Raw genomic sequence first — 24116 nt, forward strand, 5'->3', positions numbered from 1 at the left:
GTCGTATCGCCTGATACCCTCAATTATATTAGGCTATCTGGTTGATAGTTAGAGTTATAATCTGTGTCTACATTTCTGTTTAATTAGATAGTCAATTGAATTGTTTCATGTTAGATTAAAAGTATACTTGGGATACTTCAACTCTCACTTATACTCCTTCAAAAATCGAAGCATTACTACTTTACTTCTTCTGCATGTATAAAATATAAGGATTGTCTTACATTTCGCGATTATTTAGATAGTATTTATAGTAAAGCTCAGCATCTCGACTCTACACTTGAATTTAAAATACAAAAAAAAACTTTTCATTATTTCTACAACATATAAAAAAAAATGATAAGAAGTATACAAATTTGATTTCGCACACAATATTAATCTCGTTCTATAAATAAATTGTAACAATAGGTGAATAGTAGCCAAAAATAATACTGCGAGATCTTATCACGTGCTGCCAATTTTTATGTATGTCTATGTATATTTCCGATGACGCGTTGATCACGCGTACATCGAATGATGATGGCCACGCGGAAAAAATAACTTTCACATCAAAAACAGACGACCAATGTTATTGGTGTGTATTTCGTTCCATGTGGGGGTTATTTGAGTACATTGTGATAGCATTATTCCAGGAGAGCCCAGCTAAACGTATACGTCAGTTCGGACGGAGGTTCAGATTTTGCGAATGGATTTGGGGATAGAGCGTTGATGAAAAAATTGAAAGAAATGAGAGATTTTCATAGGATCTACTATATTAATACTTATATATATTTTCTCGTATGAATAAGCTTAGGCAATCTGATTATTATTCTCCGAGAGTTATGTAATTTTTTTTAAATCTTTTTGTTATCTCTTAGTTTTTATAAGTTAGGTTATGAGTTACTATTTGATAAACAAATTATAATACAAGCCTTACAAGGATCTTCTTTAAATTTGTATCAGATATTTTTTTAAATAAATTTTCAACATTTTGCATATATGAATGTTTTTATGCAATCTACTTATGATTCTCTGAGAGTTATGCATTTTTTTTTGTTATTTCATCTATATTTCTTTTTGTATTCATATAGTTTCCATTAGTCAAGTTTTGAATTAATATTTGATTGGAAAATTATAATACAATGCTAACAGAGATTTTGTTGAAATTTTTGAAATTGTGTTTATCAAGTACTTTTATATCTATTCTACATATTTTTATTTTTTTTATTATTTTCCTCTCTTATGCACAATGATCAAAGGATGCTTAGATAGACTACTTCCATGGGGATTAGCTGGAAATTATTATGATGAAAGGGATACTTTTGAAATTTCAAACTGTAAAGTCACACCTTTTAATCAACAAAACAAAAGATCACACGAAAATTTTCAATTAAAATATCACTTGCTTCTGTATGTATACCACGTAATAATATCGGACTTTGATGTTGTTATTCATACTATTATTTTGCTATTATCTAACACTGGTTGTTACTTACTTGTGGATTACTATGTATGTCAACGTCCAGCGGCGATGCGAATTGACACACCGGCGTTCTGCGCTTTTGTATAACTGCAAAATGGAGAAATAAAAAAAACACACATAAGTTAGCTGAAATACTATGTATCATATAGGAAAAACGAGAGAGAGCAAGAGCGAAAGGCGACATAGCCGAGATTAGATTTCGGCCGGAGATTAGCGGAATTGATAGCTCCCGTCAGCGCCGGAGAGATGCCAACTGCTGAATTTGTAGTAGCTGCCTCCAAAACAACCCACACGTGTCAAAAAGTCGCGCTCCCACTTTTATCAGGAGAGTGACGTCTTTTTAGTATATTTTTCAGCAGTGACACCCAAAAGGTACTCGCACTAATCTACTAAGTATAGATACTTTGGAGTACGTCTAAACAAATGAGGATTAGGGCATGATGAAATGGATAAGCAATTCATACACATAAATTTGATTTGGTTTTTTTTTTATCTAGATTAACCTTTGACATTTTTTATACTAATTTCGAGCTTATTGTAAATTTGTTTTACGTATTTATAACAAAAACAGTGCATACTATCCGTATTAAAAGTACTTTCCCAATAAATTCAAGTATTCTACGGATAGTGCTGTGTTAGATAATGTTCCTGCTTCCAGCTCTCAATAATATATCTCGTATTCATAATCAGGGATCAAATCAAGTTTTAGATTTAGATTTTCTATACCTATACTACATTTAAAGTTATTTTATAAAACTCCGGATAAAACAGAGTTTTGAATTTATATATTATACACCTTGTTTATACACTTTTTTAAATATTCTTGTAATAAATAGGTATACGTATGTCAGAGTTGTAAAAGAACTGTATCTGCATAAAAAGTAACGCAAATTAAACATTGTTAGTTTTATAATTCATAAATATTTATGTATCTATGTACTACAATATATGAACTAATAGGAAATAAATGAAAAAATATTAACCCAATCTAGCCTACTATCACCATAAATGAAGATGAATACAACTTTATTTATTCTGATGAAATTACAGATCTCCTACGACTAAGGTATCGTCCATTTGCGTCTAAGTATGCAGCTTACCTAATGAGTAAGCATTTAGCATATGTGCGCTGCTAAAGATAGTTAAGCATTAAGTGCTAAATGCTTAATGCGAGACAAGAAGTGAGATGAACTAAGATGCACATACGACACTTTATAAATAGACCTAAAAATTTTCCATTTGCCTTTGTCGCAGTCGCATTCAACGTTGTCAGTTGTCAGTTTCCAGTTGTCGTCATATAGAGAGATAGAGATTTAATCGTACGTGGACGTGTGTAATATGTGCACTAATGATGTCGAACATGGAAAATTTCGACAAATTTCGCAAATAGAATGAATGCAACTTCAATGTAAATCTTGGTCTAAGTCAAATTTGAGGAACTTTCGAAATTCTGTTTTCATCAAATATCAAACAATTGGAATACGAAAGTTGCCTTATTTTTGTTCTAGTCAAAAGTCAAATTAGATAAAAATGGTAAATAAAGCTGCCCGCTTTTAGGTTTAGGTTTTTCTCTGGCAGCATAAATTTGTTTTAGTTGAGACACACAAACATCTCATTTTAAACGCATTTCACAAAGCGAGACGCGCCAGACATGCTCCTCAGATAAGGAGCTCAGCGATACGTCGCTGATAAGGCGCATAAGAAGAGTGCGTCGCGAAAGTCAGACAACAGTTGACAACGGGTCAGTTGAGAGAACGAAATGCGTCTGCAATTGGCAACTACAGCTATAGATACAACTGAAAAGGATAACTGGGGAGAGAGACAGACAATAAGAATACAGAAACAATAACAATAATAATAATAATACGTGAAACCAGTTGAAAAAGCTAGGCAAACAATAAATGCGACTCATCTCCGATAAAGCCTAATCAGCAGCGATTGTGCTTCGAGAGCTTTTTGTTAGCTTTTAGCTTTTTTTGCGGGCATCTGCCAATTTGTGTTGTTATTGGTTTTGCACGTGTTTCGTTTCGCGCTCAAGGAAATATTCATTAAACTTTTATTTTGTTTTCGTAATTAAATTATAATTTTTCATTTTTAGTATACTTTATTAGCACATCTGACACGTGCAATGGGTGGAATATTTTAGATTTTTAATAAATTTGAATAAATGCAAGTGGATTGAGCATATGCTACAGTGACTCACAGAAAATTTGTCACAACGCATAATAAATATGAAGTAAATTGTTAAGCGAAGAAATATTAGAAAAGTAGTGAGTAAAGATTTAAAATTAAAAGAAACGACTGGGTTGATCTTATTGAACAATAAATAAATGAAATGTACAGTCGCAGCTTTTTGAACCTAGCTTGTAATTATTAAAACAACATTAAAGTATTTTTCGAATATGCCAAGTATTATGTATATCTCCTCTTCTGGTCTATAACTGATTTCAACCTTCCAGGTGTGTTAGCACAATCGAAAACTGTTTCTTATTCCCAGTTATGTCATTATAAAATAATAGCGGACAGTTACCAAATAAACATAAGTCTCACAAGCGATTTATTGTCATTAAAAACTTATATATTGAATATTTTAAGCAACTGGAATCATTTCTTTTTAGAATTTATAGGATTTTAAATTTACCCAGTGTGGTTCCTATGAACTCAAATTATTCGACCCGAGCTGCAAAATTACAGCCAAATTCTAAGATTATTGCTTATGCCAAGATATTAAGCACTTTGAGAATTTCATGATAATCAAATTTATCCACTGTGGTTTCAATGAAACCTTTTGCAGGCCCAATCCATGTTCTACAGTTCCTCTTAGTTTCTTTATTTTTCGTGCAGGGATGGGTAAAATATGCTGTGGGTGTCTATAGATCTACTCTAAGTGAAAATCAGAATATTATCTCAAACTATAAACATTAATGTCATCGTCATGTACATTTTAAATAATTGTTACAGATTTAAATTAATTTAAAGCAAAGGCAAAATCATAATATAGCTTAAATGGCCGTAAAAAAAATAATCAAACACCCAGAAACAGACATATTAAAAAAAGGAAATGGATCGTCCACAATGAATCAATATTCTATACATAAAAAATCGGGTATCCTATATGTAATGATAACGAATGTTACCATAGATGATGCCATTGACTTTGACATTCCAAAACGACAACGACATATGACACATCCTATGTAGTTTATAGAAATATTATTTAGCCCCAGGGAAAGCTAAGAAAACTTCACTACCATTCCACTACAATTACTTTGATCGGCTCATATGCGAAAAAATTAAACACTTTACTTCAGTATTGACTGCTTGTGTTTAAATATTTCTTGAACTATGTTATAAATATTCTTTTTACGTATTCCAATACAAATGTGTGCAGTACTATTATCTTGACCGCAGCTGTGCAAATAAATACTTGACCTGCGATAATCTAAATACTATTAACTTTGATTGATGTACATTTATTAATAGAATTACTCACATTGCATATGCCAGCAACGCCAGATGACATTATTAAGTCGTATTTTGTCCTTCCAACGCAAACGTACTCCCTTAAAGTGATTCCATTTCGGCGAAGTGAGTTTTTGACTGCAACAGAAAATAAATATAATAAATATAGTTGAGTAAAGACTTGCTAATCGTATCACAATAATAGAATGCATTATTTTTGTTTATAAATAATACAAAGTGGAGAATTGAACAGATTACGAGCCAAATATAGCTTGCCCCTTAACCCGCCAGGGCGACAATCTCAAAATATAATCTGAATAATTTTCGTATTCGCAGTTGACAGAATTGACAACTGTCAATTTATTCCAAATACTCGTAAATCTGAGAGCCAATATCCAACAATGAACAGAAAAACCCCTTTTTGGGGGAGGCAAAAAAATTAATCTTATTAATCAATATATTTCTAAGTAGATCAATAGCGTTATCAATCAATACACATAATAAACAATGCTTTACTAATCAATACGTAAGTGAAACACGATATTTCTGTTGTTGTCGTTATTGTTGTTTTTATGTTGTTATCGATGAATCAGAGAAACAAATAAATCAACAGGTGCGCATTTGTTGTTCTATTGGAAAACACACCCTTAACAAAACCAAAAACAACACCAACAACAACTACAAATTGCAAAACAAACTCGAACTCGTAGCGCATTTGCATCAGAAGTCGGCTGTGCTATCGTGAAACCACTCGGTAAACCGAGCACCACTGCACCACCGCACACGTAACATTCATAACTAAAATTAATATAAAGACAGATGTATCTACGTCATAATTAGCACAGATATGCTCTTGATGAACATTCGACATAAGCCGACAAATCAGAAAGAATTCCATAAATAAATAAAATATATCAATCACAATTTATGCGAATTTGTTTGAGTTAAAGAATTTGTGCAAAAAACTCAAAATTTAAAAAAAAAAACGTTATTTAAATTGAATCGGTGAAATCGGCATTTCCTGATTGTGGAAGGCAAACGTGAGCATGGCAATATATTTATTTTATTTTTTAATCTTTTCTTTTTATTACTATTTTCCTATTTTTGATTATTTTCTTATTTTGTATTATTATTTCCTATTTTTTCATTAGTTTCTTATATTTGTATTATTTTTTATGATTTTAATTTAATTTAAAATAATAAATATGCTAATATTGAAATGTAAATAAAGGTAGAGTGCTGCAGAGATAATTTGGCACAAGGCATTGTAAGATTTAGAAAATTCAGCCAAAGTGTTATTAGTTATGCATATAGACATTACATAAGGTGACAAAGTTCTTATAAGCTGATTCGGATTCAATCTTGGTAAGTTTTTATACTGAGAGGACCAAATAGATGAGTATGTCCTAAGGCATGGTGAAAGGGACAATGGTCTTATGAAGCCTCAATGCCATTACTTGCTTATTGTTAAATGTTATTTTGTATATAAATGTATTCTAGTTAAAATTAAATCAATAGAAAAAAACAAATATCATAATTCACAACTAACTTTAAAAACACAGACAAGCCTGACTTCTTAACTTAAGTATACGAATATAACCATTATAAACAAGAATTATTATATGTAATAAATAATACATTAAATACATTTGTTACATTATTATTATTTGTTTATTATAAAAGGAATGTTATCATTCATAAAAGGCATGAATTCATAGCTCAAATATAATATAACCATTAGAATCAAGAATTATTGCATGCAATAAATAATACAATAAATTAATTAAAAAATCTCTGTAATCCAACAAACTATATGTGTGTTCTTATTAATTTTTCCAACTTTTTAAAAAGGAAATAAATTGAAAATTTAAGTTTGTGAGTTTAATAATATGAAAAACAAAAGAAATAAAAATGTTTCAATAGATATGGGCAATTATCCATTGCATAAAAAGCTAAATAAAAACACGAACGCGAATATTGAGACAGTCTCATGTTCAAAATGGCAGGGGAACAGATAATTATCAAAGATTTAAATATTAAAAATTAATGGTAAGTAAGGTTATTCGGAAATTCTATTTAGACAAACAAAGACTTCTTCTCAAGACTAAAGTCTTAAAATTCACGGATAAAATATCCCACATCCCATCTTTTTTCTGCAAGTTTCAATTTCCGAGCAACTCCAGTTATTGTATCGGGTATAGAGCAGTCAAAAACTGCAACACCTGTTTTTTCTACCTGGGCAAATTCGCGCCCACTGCGCCTTATCTAATCCAGAACACAGCCCACAGCGAGCTACGCAAGAGAAAGCTGAATGGAAGTCCTGGTAATGAAGTAATGCCCCAGAGCTGATAAGCTGATAACACTACGACAATCTTATAAATAAAACCACAATCTACTACTATCTAGATAAGGCCCGCCAGCGATAAAATACGAAAGTATGCTAAACCGCAAACCGACAACAAGCAAAGACCAATAAAACATATATAAACAAATGAGGCTAAAAATATAATTTTGTATATATGCGCAGCAATATGCGATCTTCGATGACTAAAAGCGTGAATGAACCCAAAACTATGAACTCTAAACACAATACGCAATACGATGAGCAGGGGCAAACGGGGCTGCAAAACTTGTGTACGTGTTCATTGCGAATTTGAGATGCGGCCAGCAATTTATAAGTACACATATGTATTTTAGTAAGCCATATATATATATATATATATATTTATACATATATGTATAGGGCATGTGCGATAAATATGCTCTTGCCGAAGGAATAACCATTTTATTATTAAATACGAAAATAACAAATTAAAAAGAAATAAATTAATATCCGTTCTATAATATAAGCAAAATGGCATTTAAAAAAGTTTATTTCAAGTTGTAGAGTTTTTATCTATTTAACTTGAGACGTCTTAGATAAGATCTATCTACAAATTGTGGTAAAATGTGTTTCAGTAACAATGGAAAATATTTCCAGGGATCGGAATATAGATGGAAAATTGATAGATTTCATTTGTATAAAAAGCATTAGACGATTTCCTTTCATCAAACATCACTTAAGGAAACGGGTTTCTACATTTTTTGGCTTCTTAAAAAAATATTTGCAAAATATTGTCTTCATTATGCAATTGAGGCAAAAAAAAAATAGTAATTAAACAATTAATGAATGAATTAATTTGTTTTTATGAATGCAAATTTGCAAAAGCAAATATAGACTTTATGGCCTATGTTATTTTTGTTTTTTGAAATTCGTTCCAAAGCCCCAAGTATTTCGTTATGCATTGATTTTGTACAAGACACAGTTTTTTTCGAACGGATTATTAAATCAAAGTTCAGACAACTAAAACAGAAATCATTGCTTAAGCTCTGAATTGATAACACAAATTTTATTTTGACACTTTAAAATAAAAAAAATATATAACAATTGAGATTATTTTCTCCCTGCCATCTACATATAAATAAATGTTATCTTATTATATTATAAAAAAAATAATTATATAATTTAATAAGATAACATTTTATCTTTATCTAAATATAATCCTGGTGAATACAATTTAATTTGAAGAATTGAATAAAATCCACGGTAATAATTTTGAGCAGCCTTAAGAGTCGTTGACATATATATTTTTTTTTATAGTTATTTCAGATTTCAGCATTTTATTTCATATTGCATTGATATTTCATATTTGCACTTAAATAATGTTATGGTAAAAATGCTTTTGCGAACGTTTGCAGAAATCGAAGACAAAAACGAAAACGAAGACGGCAATTAAAGCGAAGTTAACAGCGCAGGTAACCCGAGCAAGGTGTACTGGCGTCGCTGTCGACGTCGCTGCTCGCATCGACGCAACATGTGCACGGATTATATTATGAGTAAAAGTCTTTTCATGAGCTAGAAGCGTGCTTCGACATAAAGGAGCTACACTAACAAAAAATGCATATGCAATGTAAGGAAATAATAACAGAAAGGCGCAACAATAACCGAAACTGCAAATGTAATGTAAGGAAATAACTAAATGTTTTCACTGTACCTAGAAATGGAACAGCAAGAAGAAGAACCACACTCACCTATAGGCCAGATTCATGCACTTGAAGAGTTTGGTGAGCGAGGTCTCGATTTCGAGGTGTGAGGTGACCATGCTCACCATGCTGTTATCGTCGCACTCGCGATCCAGATCCATGCGCGGAAAATTAACGGCAGTCTGTGGCACATATAACTGGACATCGCGACAGGTGTTTGTCGGTTCCCCGGTCTTATCGAGACTAGGATCCTCGGGATCGAGCATTTTCACCTCGCCGTCGTCCTCGAGATCATCCTGCGCCTCCTCGGCTTCGAAGTGCGACACCATAAATTGGCCCGAATGAATCGATTCGCGCTCTGCTTTCGATGCTGCCAGCATTGCGGCGGCTGCGGCCAGCTCTGCTGCTGCTGTGCTGCCTGCGGCACTGTTAACGTACTGTAGCTGGGAAAGTGAATGAGGCAGCTGCTGCGGGTGCGAGTGGGAGAGCGAAAGCTGCTGCTGCTGTTGATTCTGCAATTGCTGTTGCTGTTGTTGTTGCTGTTGCTGTTGATGATGGGGGAACATGTTTGTGCGCTGATAGCTTTCGTATTTGTTCAACATCATTTTTTAATATTTACTGTTATTGTATTTGGTTTTATAGTGTGACCAGGTGCAAAGGTGAGGTTAGGATATTCTTCTTTTTTTTTATGTTTCAGGCACATATTATTATTATCATTATTACTTAATATAATTTCATATTGTTTTGTGAATACGTATTTTGAGCTTACGATTTCCCTAAACGTATATAAAAATCTCTGCAAAATGTAATTTAATTAAAATTGCACGATTATTTTATTAGTGATTTTATGTCTTTTTTTTATATTTTGTATTCTCTGTGTATTTATTTAGATTTTATATTCACACCTCGGATGCATATTTCGTTTTGTTTTTTCTGTATATTAAAGCTTATCAAGCATTAATTATACAATATTTCTTTGAAAACTTTAATTATCACTTTTGGGTTATTTTTGACGCATTTCAATTACCACATTTATGTTTGTTTGAATTTTCTACTATTTTCTTAATATTCTTTTAATTAGCATTGCTTTTATTAAAGCGATACCGTTTATTCTGCTTTTAATTTTAATTTTTAATTTTACTTCACTTTTCTATGCACTTGTTGCTTGTTGTTTTGGTTGCTTCTCTTCTGCTTTTCCAATAGGAAAACACGCCCCACTTTTTACACGTTTGCAGTTAAATGCGTCACAACACAAACATAAAAGAGCACACACACACACACACACACATAGACGTAAGTTATTAGGGGCTGATAATCGTCAGTTGGCAGCCGGCGGCCGTTGATAACTTTTCAATTTGTGAAACGGGACTGATCAAGTTGCTCGAGCAACTGAAGAACATAGAATAGAATGAAACCGGTGCTATTGCGATTACAGTAATTGGGCCCTGCAGCAATACAACCAAAACAGAAAACAGCTGACGCTAGCAAGTCTCTCGCTCTCTCGACCTCGCTGACACACTCTCTCTCTCTCTCTCTCTCTCTCTCTCTCTCTGCGTGGCTAACATTGACTTGTGCTCTCTCTCTCTCACACTCGCGCCTTATCAGCATTGGAATTTTCTGGCGCTAGCCACGGTGAGTGTCAGGGTGTGCAAGAAGAAGCAGCAACACACAAGCTTAATACATACACACTATACAAACACACATATATATACGTACGCTATGCATAACAAAAACAATTTCAAGCCCAAAGTACCGTCGAATTTAAGCATTCATTTCATTTTATCATTCCATCATTTCTTGCATTCGATGAGTATTTTTTTGAGCTGCGTGCACTTTTTGCCCTCTGTTTTTCGACTCATTTTTAGTTACAACGGGAAAACCCATACGTATTTATGTATACATACACACACACACAGATACGAAGGGGGCGCGACTGCAACTGCAAATTGCTCGGCGATCACTCATTCAGTTCAGTTCAATTTAGTTGCAGCAGAAAGAGACGATTTCACAGCGCAAGCGTGTTTGTTTTCACGTATGTGTTTTGTTTGTGATTTAAGCACTCATTTTAATTAATTTGCCTTTGCGACTGCTAATCAGCGAAATGGACTAAAACTGACCAAAACTGCATGAAAATCATATGTATATGCTGAATGCCTGACAAAAGCTGCCTGATGCTTCGAACTTTTACTCACTTGACGAAATAAAGTGTTAGCAAACGGCTAACATAATCGATATATTTATCGATAAGCCAATTTACAATAGCGCTCTTTTAAAATTTTCCTCCCCAAATAATTGAAAACCATCAAATTTATTTATGTTTTATTTGAAGTTATTTATTTATTTTTGTTTAAGTAAGTTTGTTTGTTTAACTATGCTCAGGAACAAGTTCCGAGGCCCATACGTCTTGAGGCCATCCAGTTCGACCCTTTGCAGATAGATAAACATTCTGGAAGTATAATAATATATAAAAAAAAATGTGAGTGGTATTTATTTAAGCTGAGTTATATTTACTTAATATGTTATAAATATAGAAATGTTTTATTAAAATATTATTATTAATAAGAAAAGGTCTTTCAGCTTTTTGGAAAGCTAATTTTAAAATAGCTTGCTTTTCATTTATATTTTATATTATAGCATAGCTTCTGTTTTGATTTCTTGATGCTGATCAAGTGTATATATACACTTCACTTGAAGTGTATCTGACAACCGAGCACTCTCGTCTCGATCATTCTTACGATAAATTATTAATATTAATAAATAATTAATATAATTATTAATACTAACATTTATTTTTCAAATTCAATACTTTTAATTTATTTCGTAAATTTACAAGTTCTATTTTAATAATAATGTTTACTTTCTGATTTTCACTGCGTCAAGTGTATCTAAAAATCGAGCATTCTTCCGATTCCGATTCCGATTCTGCTTATGGGATGGAAAATGCCTTCAATGTGAAAGTCATTTAACGACATCATCTAAATACATACATTAACACATTCGTATATGTATGTATGTACGTGTGTATGTATTTATGTTTCTGATAAACCAATTTTGAGGGTGGTTCTTTTTTTTTAAAAGATAAACAAAATAAGTGTTTACAAAAGTACTTGACTCCAAAACAACAAAAAAACAAGTATCTATAAATGTGCGTGTGTGTGTGTGTGTGTGTGTATGTAAATACATAGATGTATGTAATCTCGATCTATAATTGTTCACATATACATATACATGTATATATAAGAATGTGTGTATGTGTTGAGGTATCTTCATTTATGTTTATATTCACTTTCAACTATGTATCAATTTATGTACTTGTATGTAAGCACATACAAACACATATACACACACATGCAAATAAACTAGTTCATTTACACCTTTGGATACCCTGTAGAAATTTGCGAAATGTGCTTCGCAACCGAAAGCGAATTTGTTTATTGTAATTGTGTCGAATCTAAACATATTTTGGGAATGTTAACAAGGCCGAATAGGCAGATGTGTGTTTTTTTATATTTCAGCCATAGGTAAATTCATTTTAGCCAAACAAGTTTGTGGTTCGTTTAACTGATTCTAAAGTACATATATTCAAAATTTCATTGAATTTGCTTTTGGATTAATACTAAATTTGTTTTATTTTAATTTAATGTATTTCTTACTTTTTATTATTTTTCTTTTGGACACCCTGGTAAAAATCAGTTTATTATTTTATGAATCATTTTTATTAAGGAAACTTCTTATTCGAATAATTGAATAAGTCAAGTGAAGATTTAGCAAATCAAATTATGAAAAAGAAATCAAAACTTGTTTGTTTTAATAACTCTGAGTTTGACAGATGAACATACAACAGACATACACAAACACACACACACACACATGCATATGTTGCTCATGTAAGTACTCACCACAGAACACACTCACACACACCGAGATGGAGAGAGAGTGTACAATAAATGCTTTTACATTAGCTTAATAACATCAATGTATTTTTATTTTTATGTCTACATTTATTCCGAATGTACACAAATATATCGCTGGCACTTGACGATTTAATTGAGAAAACTTGCAATTCCAAATCCACCCCTGTGATAAACATTTATTTCTGATACACTATATATGTATTTGTGTGAGTGCGTCTCTCTGTGTGTGTGTGTGTGTAATTGGGCCATGTGCAAGTGTTTTCAAGCGGACGCGTCTGTTAAAACTCCTAGTAAGATAATGGACTAGGGGCAGACAAAGCAGAAAGCTGGCTTCAGCTTCCATTTATCATTATATAAAGAGACACGTGCAGTTGCCGCCGCAAAACATTTTACAGTCTGTAATGTTAAGTGCATAGCATAACTCCATATTCAGCAAGACGTCGAACAACAGTAAATTTCAAGCAGAGTCGGGCAACAACAAATAGTTCGTCGGAGCTTCAAGGCCATCGACCAGTTCGCTCTTTGAGAATGAACAGCAAAGGAGAGATCGCAAAAGAATAAGAACGAAAGTCTTTCGTTTTGCTTTGGCGCCGCATCTGGCCACAATGCTGCTGCTGGGAACAATTGCCTTTTGTTCCGTCCATGCGAATGCCAAAAGCAAACACTCCCCATTTCGCTCAGTGATCGAGCACTCTAATACGTTCACACTATTTTTTTTGCTGCCGCTCTCTTTGTTTCCGATGCTAATGCTAATGAAGGCTAATGAAATGAAGCGATTGAGTTAAAATATTAAAATATGTCCGATGTTGCAAATTTATATAATTAGATTATTACAATATTTTATTTTAAACATAGCTTAAAGAAAATAATTCCTGCAATTCTCATTAGAAAGATATCTAATATTTGCCTGGTATTGGCTTCCAATTGATAAATAATGTACTATGACATATTTGTGACCCAACTGTTTAAATTGCCCCCAAACTGATTCTCATATTGATCTCATTGCTATCAGTGGGTGCAAGAATTTCCTGTACACATAATAAATTTACGTGTGAAAAAATTGACATCCTGATAATCGACGCGAGTCTATATATATATATATGTGTGTGTGTGTTTATGTGTGTGTTTGTGTGTGATTACTATGAATGAGTACGCATACACTCACACCCTACACATACACATATGCAAAAAGGTTATGGGCACGTGATTGTCACAAGTCGGTGATTTATAAACCCTTCAGACCTGCTTGTATTTTAATGAGCCCAACCTTCTATTGGGCAATATAAATAGAACTAGTTTTGTTCGATGTAATATATTTAAAAGATTGGTTGAGCACATCTGCTAAACGAGTTCGCTCGACAAGAGCATTCAAATTTTGTTTGTTTTGATTTAATTACATATTCATCATATATTAAATGTATTAATATTAAATAATTAATAAATTTGTTAAAACACTAATTTTGGTTGTTGATAAATACAGTTCATCCATCGACCTTCCTTCTGAGAAATACAAAATGTATTAAAATATTTAAATACTTACAATATTCATAGAATCGTCAGTTTCCTTAAATATTTACATGCCGCACATGAAATAAAAGTCTTTTCATTAGTTTTTCATATTGGCATTAGAATAATATACAAATAAATACACATACTTACATGCGCTTAAAAACAATTAATTTAAACTAGAACTTCACTTTTTAAAGAGAGCAAAAATAAAAAATAAAACCGAAAGTTGCCGTCGGTTTGGTCAAAAAGCAGCACAAACTTCATGTACGAATATTTTTAATGAGCTTCTGGATATATATAGCATATCATATTTTTGTGTGGTCTAACTTACATCCCTCATGCAACACTTTTTTACAACATATACATAAATACTCTCAACTCAAATGCATACAAACCTCATTGATTTGTTTCGATTCATTATTATAGGCTTTTCGGTTCGGTAGCTTAAGTTCCGCCTGGAATCCGCCTTTGGGTTCTTGATCTCCATCCAATACGTCCACCAAGTAGTTAATGTACAAAATTGCCAACTTCAACGTTTTTATCTGTAAATGTGAATTAAAATATTAATAGTTAAGTCTCGAAAGACGGAACAACAATCTTCGACATACCGAGGATAAAAAACATTTGGTAGACGTGAGTAAAAAATCCAGGATAGAGGTCCTTTGAAATTCACAAATAGTACATGAATACAACAAAATAAAAGTCTCATGTTCAACCTGAACTTTTATACAGAAAAGACTTGCTGCTGTCATGCAATTTGATCAACATAAAAAACGCTTTTGTGCTTCTTGATATGTGCTAAGCAACAATTCTACAGTTCATAATATGGACTAATATGGACCAAGGTTCTTGCAATCGGAAAGCGATCACTGTCGATATAATAATATAGTTTTTTTTATATCGGCATGGTTATTTAGTCGGGCGGATAACCCGAGGTTGATTGGAGAAGCTTCCTTCGGCCTGATACAAAAATTTGAAGTTTTTTAATATAATAAAGGGGAAGTACTGAGAATTAACCACATACAATTGGCCAAAAGGAACACGTTTCTATTTTTTACTAATATTTAAAATCATGTTAAACTTTACAATCAAATTGATAGAACTAAAGTGTTTTTTGCAAAGTTCTCTGCAAAGTTAAAATGTCTTTCATAGTCCGCAGAGACCTATCCGTAGATCTGGAATCTTATAACAATTTAAGACACTTGGAAGTGTTTTCGTATAGTATTATGCATAAATACTTACCTTGGATAACTTTGTGTCAGAAGGAACATTTGGAATTCTGTCTCGCAGGCATGAAAAGGCATTATTAATGCTTTGTGTACGCCGTCGTTCTTTTTTATTAGCGGTATTTCTCTTTTTTATAGTTCGAACCGTTTGGTGTGGATTGTATCCTAAATTATTAACCGGCGAGTATATTTCACCGACAGCTTTCCTGTTGGAATCTAAAATTAGAAAACAAAAGGAACAATTGATTTTAATGTTGCCAACGATTAAATTCCATTTTAGACAAATGGCTGATCTCAGTCAAATAAAATATTTTCGATCGGGGGAAGTTATCGGAGGTCTGCAATAGACTTGTGCCAAAATTCCAAATTAAAAAAAAATAATTTTCAAACAGACAGACATATGTGTATCAATTTATGAATTTGAACTTTGTGGAGTCTATATATTCATAGAGTATATATATTCATGATCAGCATCACTAGCTCCGTCGCCGTCTCATTTTTTACACATATTTTTTTTATAAATGATATTCCGTCGGTTTTAAAGCTCTGTTCTTGTGGAAACTTTGACCTGGTCAGACTACTATATCAAATACCTGACTTAGGAACAATGGCTCGAAAGATGAGTTTTAACTTGTGGGATCGAAAGCAAAGATGTCACCCTTTCGGTAAAATAACACTACACAAATATAGAATATTTACTTGGCAGCCACTTGTAAAAAAGTAAACATAAAAGCATTTTCTTAAAACGTATATTTCAAACCAATTTCGAGATATTTTTTATACTTCAGCAGCTTAGCTTGGTTTTTTTACATTTTGTTATTTATTAGTTGAATCTTGTCCCGTTTTGTGTTGTTTTTGGGTTGTGTAATACAACAATTCGTTTTTGTTTTACTATACATTGATATATTTTAATTTTTTTTATTATCTATTTTTTATTTGCTTTTTTCTCATGCATATACGCACAATTATATTGCTTCTTTTTCAAATACATACAATCATAAGCATTGATATCCGATATTAGCGAATTATTATAGCCACTGTTGTAATAAAACGAAGGAGTTTCCCGGCACACAGGATTTGAATATTTCGCCATTTCACTCTTTAAACAAAGGTCACACAATATGATTTTGATTATTAATCAATTATTATTCTATTGCTATTCACGCGTGCTCAGAATCTTTACATTCTTGAGAATGTATTTCATTACCGCCACAAAAATAACTAAATATCATTGAAGAATATTTTCGAGTCCCGAGTCTGTATCGTCATAATTACATATTAACCACACCGATTCCGGAACACACCCCCAAAGTCAGCCAATGGTGAACGTTCCTCTGATGACTCTCATTCAACCAATCGCAAGTCGTGGTGAAAATAGCATTAATTTTTACGTTTAAATAGATTTCAGTCAGACATGCAGAACTCTGTATGTATCTATCTGATACATCCCATCCCTTCAGTACACATTAGCTCTTCAGAACGAACAGAATGTTGCCAGACTGATATTGATCGATTGGATATTACAGGCAACTACAACAAATATATTTAAAGTTAATTTGACCTTAAACATTTGAAAATGTGCTTACAACACATTTGATTGCTGTTTGTTAGGTAAAAAATACTCAATATTTATTTCTTTATTTGTCATGACTTTTCGGAGTTTTTAATATGTTTTCAGAATTATTTCATTAACATTTCTTTCTTTTCATATTTCTAGATTATTTAATCAATTGTTTCTATTTATATACATAAGCCAGACACAAATCACTTTGTTTTGTGTATATCTGGTGCATATAACATAATATAAAAATAATTAAAGTTTTAGAGTGCTCGGTACGATCATCGGAATTGAATCCAGTAAAGAATATATGGAAGAAGATATCTCAAGATTAGGCTGATGTAGGCAAAAGCAAATCCCATCTTCCTGGATGCAAAAAGTAGATGAATTTGGAAACTATTCAAAATATTAATTTTGCATTTTGAGCTCGTTTTCCGAAAATGTATTATTTTTTAAAAGATTTCTTCAAGTGTTATAAATGTGATACTTTTTGAACGTATATATTTTTTTCCAGCAAAATTGCTTAGTGTGGATGGAAAAATTATAAAAAATTATATATTCAATTTTATAAGCGGAAAAGCAATTCTTCTAATTGAATTTGGGGGAGTGTCGGTATCCAGTAATTTTCTGGGAACAACACCAATTTGTTCTTTTAGGGATTCATATACAGATCATTCTGTTATACACATTAATTCGGTCGAGCTATTATCGTAGTATCTTTGTGCCAAATGTACTTTTAACCAGAGTTTCATCTACCTTGTCTAAGGGATGGATGGAATCACTCCCCAACTTATACAGATTTATGCCCCAAACATGACATCACTTAATGGTTTTCAATATCCGCGATTTGAATAAACTGTTAGCCAGTCTGGACTGTGTTCTGCAAATTTTCTGCACGGTCCATAAGCCATAATTTAAGTTGCTCCTCAGACAACCTCTGGTTGCAAATCCCGAAAACAGACTTCCAGTCGGTTTTTTTTTTTTTTGCTTAAATCTAAACACTTTTCGTTTCCTTTAAAACCTAGCCGAGCTCAGACGCCTTTTTGGAGAGTCATCGAGAAAGGAACAATTTTTCAAGGCCTGGCTTTCGGCACATTTAGAACCAATTCGTAACCTTTAATTCATGCACGTTTTTTTTCACTTGCAGCATACCAGGCACTTATTATTGATGAAGTACAATCTAAAATTCTAGAAGTGAAGGTGTATCTTCACCAACTTATCTGTAGGTCATTACCTCTGAGACTTTCTGGTCTGTTTTAGAGCGAAGATCGTCAACGTCTTAAATATACTCATTGGCACAGTTAAAGTTCTTTTCAATACGAGCTTTCAATCCTTGCTTTCTGATAGCGTCGATGTAGATTGTGTTTACAGCTAAGCATATTTTGTATAATCACTTCTGACTTTACTGAATCATCATCTTCCTTTTGGGTCAAGGGCTTTTTTGGAAAGTCTTTGAAGCCAGGTAACTTTTCATCGGTTCCTTATTCGGCAGATTGCCTCTGCAATTCTCGCAATCAAAATACGAATACAATGAAGTACAGTTCCATAGAAGTGTGAACGTCTACAAAAGAATAAAAAATACCTACTCAACTTTGTGTGGTATATTATTTCAATGGACAAGCCAAAATTGAATTTCACCGACATTCATTCAAACTCATGTCTCGAAATATTTATAGTTTTTAAACGTTCGGTTAGAGACTCAAATAAAATATTTGTATTCAATAATTAATAGCTCAACCTTCCGAATAAAAGTCGATTTTTAATGAGCAAACTTTCAAAAATGAACACTTGTAGCTATAAAACCGCTAAAATGACAGCACTGGTCAGTTGTCCAACCGGTCATAAACCTGATTCAAAGCTCTGATGCGCTTGATAGTAGCAGATTTAAGCAGAAGCCGACGGTACAAGTTGAGTGTCTATTATATTTTCAGTTCAGTCAATTTGAAGCAGCAGAACACAGTGAGTCGTGAAGTTCTTGCCGATAGATACATACATAATTTAAGAATTCGATTTACATAAATATACGTACGTATTTTGGTATAAGTGTATAAATAAATGAGAATTTAATTAAGTACGAAGCCGAGTCACATATATATAATAATTGCCGTTTGCTGTCTTGTTAACAAACAATGCACACATTTACATTTCTATACACGAATATTAAAGTATATATGTAATAATACAATGAGTATATATATAATATATATATATATATATATACTAATAATAAACATACTAATAATAATAATATATATATATATAATATATATATATATATATATATATATATATAATTACATATCTGCATTCGTTGAAGTACAGTATAATTGTATGTATCTATATATTTATTTAATACTAACTAAACAGGTTTGTCATCTTCAGCCACAAAAAAAAACAAGATAGAACGTCTGTCTAAGGCACACCGAAGATTGGCTACCCTTTTTGATCGAAGTGCACCTGCTGAAATATACATTTATTTGTACAATCGATCGCTAGAATAATATGGAAGGTATCTGATACAGTAGTCCGATTTTTTGCACAAATGTGACGAGTGTAATTAAATATTTAATTATTGAGTTTGGTTTAGCTAACCTGTTAAGCAAAAATGTTTTTACTAAAGCAACAAATGTATAGTAATCCGATTCGTCCGCCTATATGTTTTATCATAATAGCTTTAAAAGTGGGAAGCACTAGTCCGTATATAATAAGGCTCAACTCGTCATGCTGATCAAAATATATAAACATCGTTTTTAGGGAGTGGAAAAATTGCCATTCAATGTGTTACAAAGTTATCGACAAAATTATAATACTCTTTGCGGTTTGCCGAAGATTAAAAATTACGTAAATGAATTTCGAGCGATTGTTTCCATATTTTTATTATATAGACCGGTATTGATAAGCAGTTGTTTTAAAGAAGCGTTGATAATTTTTCAATCGCTGAGTTTGCTCGCAGCATCTTATTAAATATGTTTATTTGTATATTTTGTGTACTTTAAATGTGTCAATACCAAAATTTGCTCTAATCAGCAAACTGAATTTAATCATTTGTAGGCGCTCACAGGCAGAGGTGAGGAGAGTCGGAAAGCATCGATACTTTAAATAAACACATAGAAAATCGGAAAAATAAGAGAGTGAGTGAAACCCCTTGTAAACTTTCAGTTATTTCTGTACGCAGTTTAAACGTGGTTTGTCTCCCTTTGCGAAGAACTGGGTACGCCTTTGTACGTATATAAGTAATGGAAAAATATATAAAAAATGTTGATGTCAAATGTCTTTTTCTATTATCTTTTACTTGAAATACTTTTGTATTTACTTGTATTTATTTGTATTGTATTTACTCATATACTTATATTTTATATTAAATTATTTTTTATTTTTTGGACCAACAACAAAGCGAATTAAATAGAATTATATTCATTCTAGCTGTTTACTCAAGATAATAGCGATCTTGTTGCGTTTTGACTTTGACCTCTAGAATAAAGTAAATCAAGAATTTTATAACAAAACCATTTTTTTGCAACCGTTGAGGTCTTTGAAAACAATCCACCCAAAAAATTGATATTAGGCGAAAACTATTATTTGCAATTTTATTTATTTATTTTGTCCCATCCGAACCGCCGTAAATTGATTTGCAAAGATATCTTCAAATATTCAAAGCAAATATTAAATAATTTCGCATTATTTTTGTTTTTAGAAAATTTGTCTCCTCCATCAGCAGATTAAAACAAGAGAGAACGTTGCAGTCGGGCGTAACCGACTGCGTCATACTTTGATACCAGACGCAATAAAAGCTAATAACAGGTAGCAAAGGACAGGGTGGGTCTAGCCAAGAAATACTGTCCAAGTTTGCCTTTCAAATTGCGACATATATAAGGTAGTAACGTTTCCTTGAAGTTTGGTAACTGCAGCTCTTAAATTACGGGAGATATGAGATTTTAAAAATGTTTGGGGGGGGGGGGGGGGGTGGGAGAGTAGGCGTGGTCGAAAAAATTATTATTGAAGGTTCCTAGTAATCTTCCTTCCAGGTTTGGTAACTTTAGCTCTTAAATTACGGCACATATAGGTTTTTGAAAATTTTATGGGCAGCAGCGGGCGTAAGTTACCATCCAAGTTTGATCACTCTATCTTCAAAATTGTGGGAGATATGCGGATTTATCGATTTACACTTTCCGAAATATCGGCTTTGACGATTACGGGCGCAGGTGTGGGCGTGGCCATACAAATTTGATGTAGGGTTTTAAAGACGGCTAAAAGTAATGTAAATGCCAAATTTGACGGCTCTAACTCAAAAACTGCGGAAGATATGGCCATTTAAAATTCGTAGGACCGGGGGCTTGGGGCGGCGTAGGTGAGCGTGGCATATTCCGATCCTTGAAGGATATCGCCAACAACCTACCAGCCAAATTTGTTGACTGTAGCCTTAAAATTGTGGGAGACATGTGCCTTTATCGATTTGCAAATATCGATTTTATTGATTTCCTCGCCTCCTGGTGGACGTAGCTCGCAAACTTTGTCTGTTGCAAGTTTCAAGTCCGGCTGAACCGGCTGACTGTCTTGTCTCTTTGGTGATCCACACATAAAAACAAAGCGAAAAAGCTTGAAAGCCGAATTTTTCCCGGAGTTGTGATTCATGATTGTAATTCACATAAAGCCGGTTGTAGTATAGTTGGATGATATGAACAGCATTGATATTATTTATTTTACAATTGTTTGCCTTAATGTTGTTGACATCGGGGAACTTTTGAAGGGCGTTTTCGACTCGCCATTGAACACAATTATATTCACGCAAATGTTTATTAAAAGCGCTGCTAGTTAACTTAAAAGGAATCACTTTTTTTCAGAAAACCAAACTATGAAAATTAGTTGCTTTATATTATGCCTTATGGCATCCGTCTGCGTGGCACAAGATGGCTCGTTGGACGATCTAATTTCGGAGATTTTCAATACAGACTCTAATTCATTCACTTCGACAAGCGAAACGCCTGAGCCTGTGACTATTGAACCAGTCGTTGAGACCAAACAGCAAATTAAATACGAGTCCTGTGGCATAGAAAAAGAATGTGTTCCTCGTTGGTTATGTTCTGAGGACGAGATAAATACCAGCGGAATAAATATAATAGACATTCGTATAGACACTTCGTCACCCTGCCCAAAGTATTTGGAAGTCTGCTGTGCTCTTCCCAACAAAGTATGTATAGCAACTCGAGATTCGAGATCAATTCATAAAATTATACTAATATTCGTATTCAGAGAGATAAACCAGATGTACCAACTGGACCTATTGACCAGAATCGAGGCTGCGGCTATCTAAACCCTAATGGTTTTGGTTTTAAAATAACTGGCGACGAAAATCAAGAAGCTCAATTCGCTGAATTCCCATGGATGGTTGCGATTCTGCGGCAAGATTTCCAACTCAACTTGTATGAATGTGGGGGTGCCGTTATAGCACCCGATGTGATATTGACAGCAGCTCATTGCGTTCATACCAAAGACACTACAAACCTTATTGGTAATATTAATAATATAGCTGCTATAGGTATCGCTAATATTTGCATATTTCTTTCAGTCAGGGCTGGTGAATGGGATACGCAAACGACGAAAGAAATAATTCCACATGAAGATCGTTATGTCAAGGAGATAGTATATCATGAAAAATTCAATAATGGATCTCTTTACAATGATGTTGCACTGCTCTTCTTGGACAGCCCATTGGTCTTCCAAATGAATATTCAACCCGTTTGTCTGCCAGATATTGGCGAGAAATTCGACTTTGAACGCTGTTTTGCAACTGGTTGGGGTAAAAATAAGTTTGGCAAGGATGGCGAATATCAGGTCATATTGAAAAAAATTGATCTGCCCGTCATGAATAATCCAACATGCCAAGAGAACCTTCGTAAAACACGTCTCGGAAGACATTTCATTTTGCATGATAGTTTCATGTGTGCAGGCGGAGAAAAGGACAAGGATACGTGTAAGGGCGATGGTGGTTCCCCATTGGTGTGCCCCATTAAAGGGCAGCCTGATCGCTACAAGGCCACTGGCCTAGTTGCCTGGGGCATTGGCTGTGGCGAAGAGAATATACCTGGGGTTTATGCAAATGTTGCATATCTAAGACCATGGATTGACGAAAAACTTGCAATGAGACGCATTAATTCGAAATACTTCACGGCTTAATCCATTAGCAATTAATACGCATAAAGTAAAAAATGTTCTTTAATGAATTGTGCAAATATCAACCAGAAGACAATAAATCGATTTTATAAATACAAAAAAAAACCTAAATCTTTTCATAATTTATGTCACATATGTTTTATTGTTGCTAAAATATTCGTTTTATATGAATATATTTTGTTAACTGTATGTGGAAAATCAATTGGATCTACGACTAGAAAGAATAACTCTCTAAGGCAGCAGTCGGCGTGTTGCATATTCTTGCAGACTAGAGTCCATTTACTCAAATCTAAATGTATATTAAAGTTTACAAAAGCAAAAAGTCGAAAATATATCCAACAATGCAATAAACTCATTATAATAATGCCTTCCAAAAGATATGATAATGTCAAGGCGATTTTCACCATACACATATTAGAGATAGGATAACCTGGAATACCGTTGCTTCTATGAAGCGATGCTGGAATGGTTTCGAAAGGATTAACTAATGTGAATAAGATTTTTGCATGTCCACGAATTTATCTCGAGTTCTGAACATCGCTTTTAAGCTTAAAAACATTTTTATTTATATCTATTACCAATATTTAAGTAAAAATATAAGGAGCGGCTATCTGAGAATACATACGGTGCACAAGGCCGGAGTTAATCTAATGACATTTTAATTCTGGATCGGAGTTCAAAATATTATGTTTTTTTTACATGTTAAATAAATGTTCTTTGTAGATTTTCTGATTCACGACTGGTATTAAACTGAATATTCCATACTTGTTTAGCTATATTGTGGCATGTATCGA

At 33.1% G+C, this 24116-nt stretch overlaps 3 protein-coding genes across 5 annotated transcripts in view; 1 reads left to right on the forward strand and 2 right to left on the reverse strand.

The window, feature by feature from the left end:
* LOC6566856 (protein WBSCR14 homolog) overlaps positions 1–10414 on the reverse strand; it is a 33626-nt gene extending 23212 nt beyond the window's left edge. Inside the window, exons 1-3 of the mRNA XM_001993480.2 lie at positions 8993–10414; positions 4953–5059; positions 1473–1546 (exon numbers count right to left, since the gene is read on the reverse strand). Of these exons, the coding sequence (XP_001993516.1) occupies positions 1473–1546; positions 4953–5059; positions 8993–9549 (738 nt within the window). The 5' untranslated portion in view covers positions 9550–10414. The remainder of the gene's footprint in view (positions 1–1472; positions 1547–4952; positions 5060–8992) is intronic.
* Positions 10415–11284: 870 nt separating this feature from the next.
* On the reverse strand, positions 11285–15671 carry LOC6566858 (heart- and neural crest derivatives-expressed protein 1). Its single transcript, XM_043214434.1, has 4 exons — positions 15610–15671; positions 14976–15027; positions 14763–14909; positions 11285–11390 (listed from the first exon to the last, which is right to left on the reverse strand). The coding sequence occupies exons 1-4, from the start codon at positions 15669–15671 to the stop codon at positions 11310–11312; spliced, it is 342 nt and encodes a 113-aa protein (XP_043070369.1). The 3' UTR covers positions 11285–11309.
* A 3326-nt stretch (positions 15672–18997) lies between these two features.
* On the forward strand, positions 18998–23427 carry LOC6566859 (phenoloxidase-activating factor 2). Of its 3 annotated transcripts, XM_032739660.1 has the most exons (5): positions 19091–19176; positions 20203–20282; positions 21993–22339; positions 22402–22660; positions 22718–23427. In XM_032739660.1, exons 3-5 carry the CDS (start codon positions 22004–22006, stop codon positions 23323–23325), a joined length of 1203 nt encoding a protein of 400 aa, XP_032595551.1. In that variant the 5' UTR covers positions 19091–19176; positions 20203–20282; positions 21993–22003; the 3' UTR covers positions 23326–23427. The 3 variants fall into 3 exon arrangements, with proteins under 3 accessions (XP_001993519.1, XP_032595550.1, XP_032595551.1); XM_001993483.2 differs by lacking the exon at positions 20203–20282 and having other exon boundaries at positions 18998–19110; XM_032739659.1 differs by lacking the exon at positions 20203–20282 and having other exon boundaries at positions 19068–19176.
* Positions 23428–24116: the final 689 nt, after the last annotated feature.

This window comes from Drosophila grimshawi, unplaced genomic scaffold (genome assembly GCF_018153295.1).
Source record: "Drosophila grimshawi isolate 15287-2541.00 unplaced genomic scaffold, ASM1815329v1 contig_1377, whole genome shotgun sequence".
Lineage (NCBI taxonomy): Eukaryota > Metazoa > Arthropoda > Insecta > Diptera > Drosophilidae > Drosophila > Drosophila grimshawi.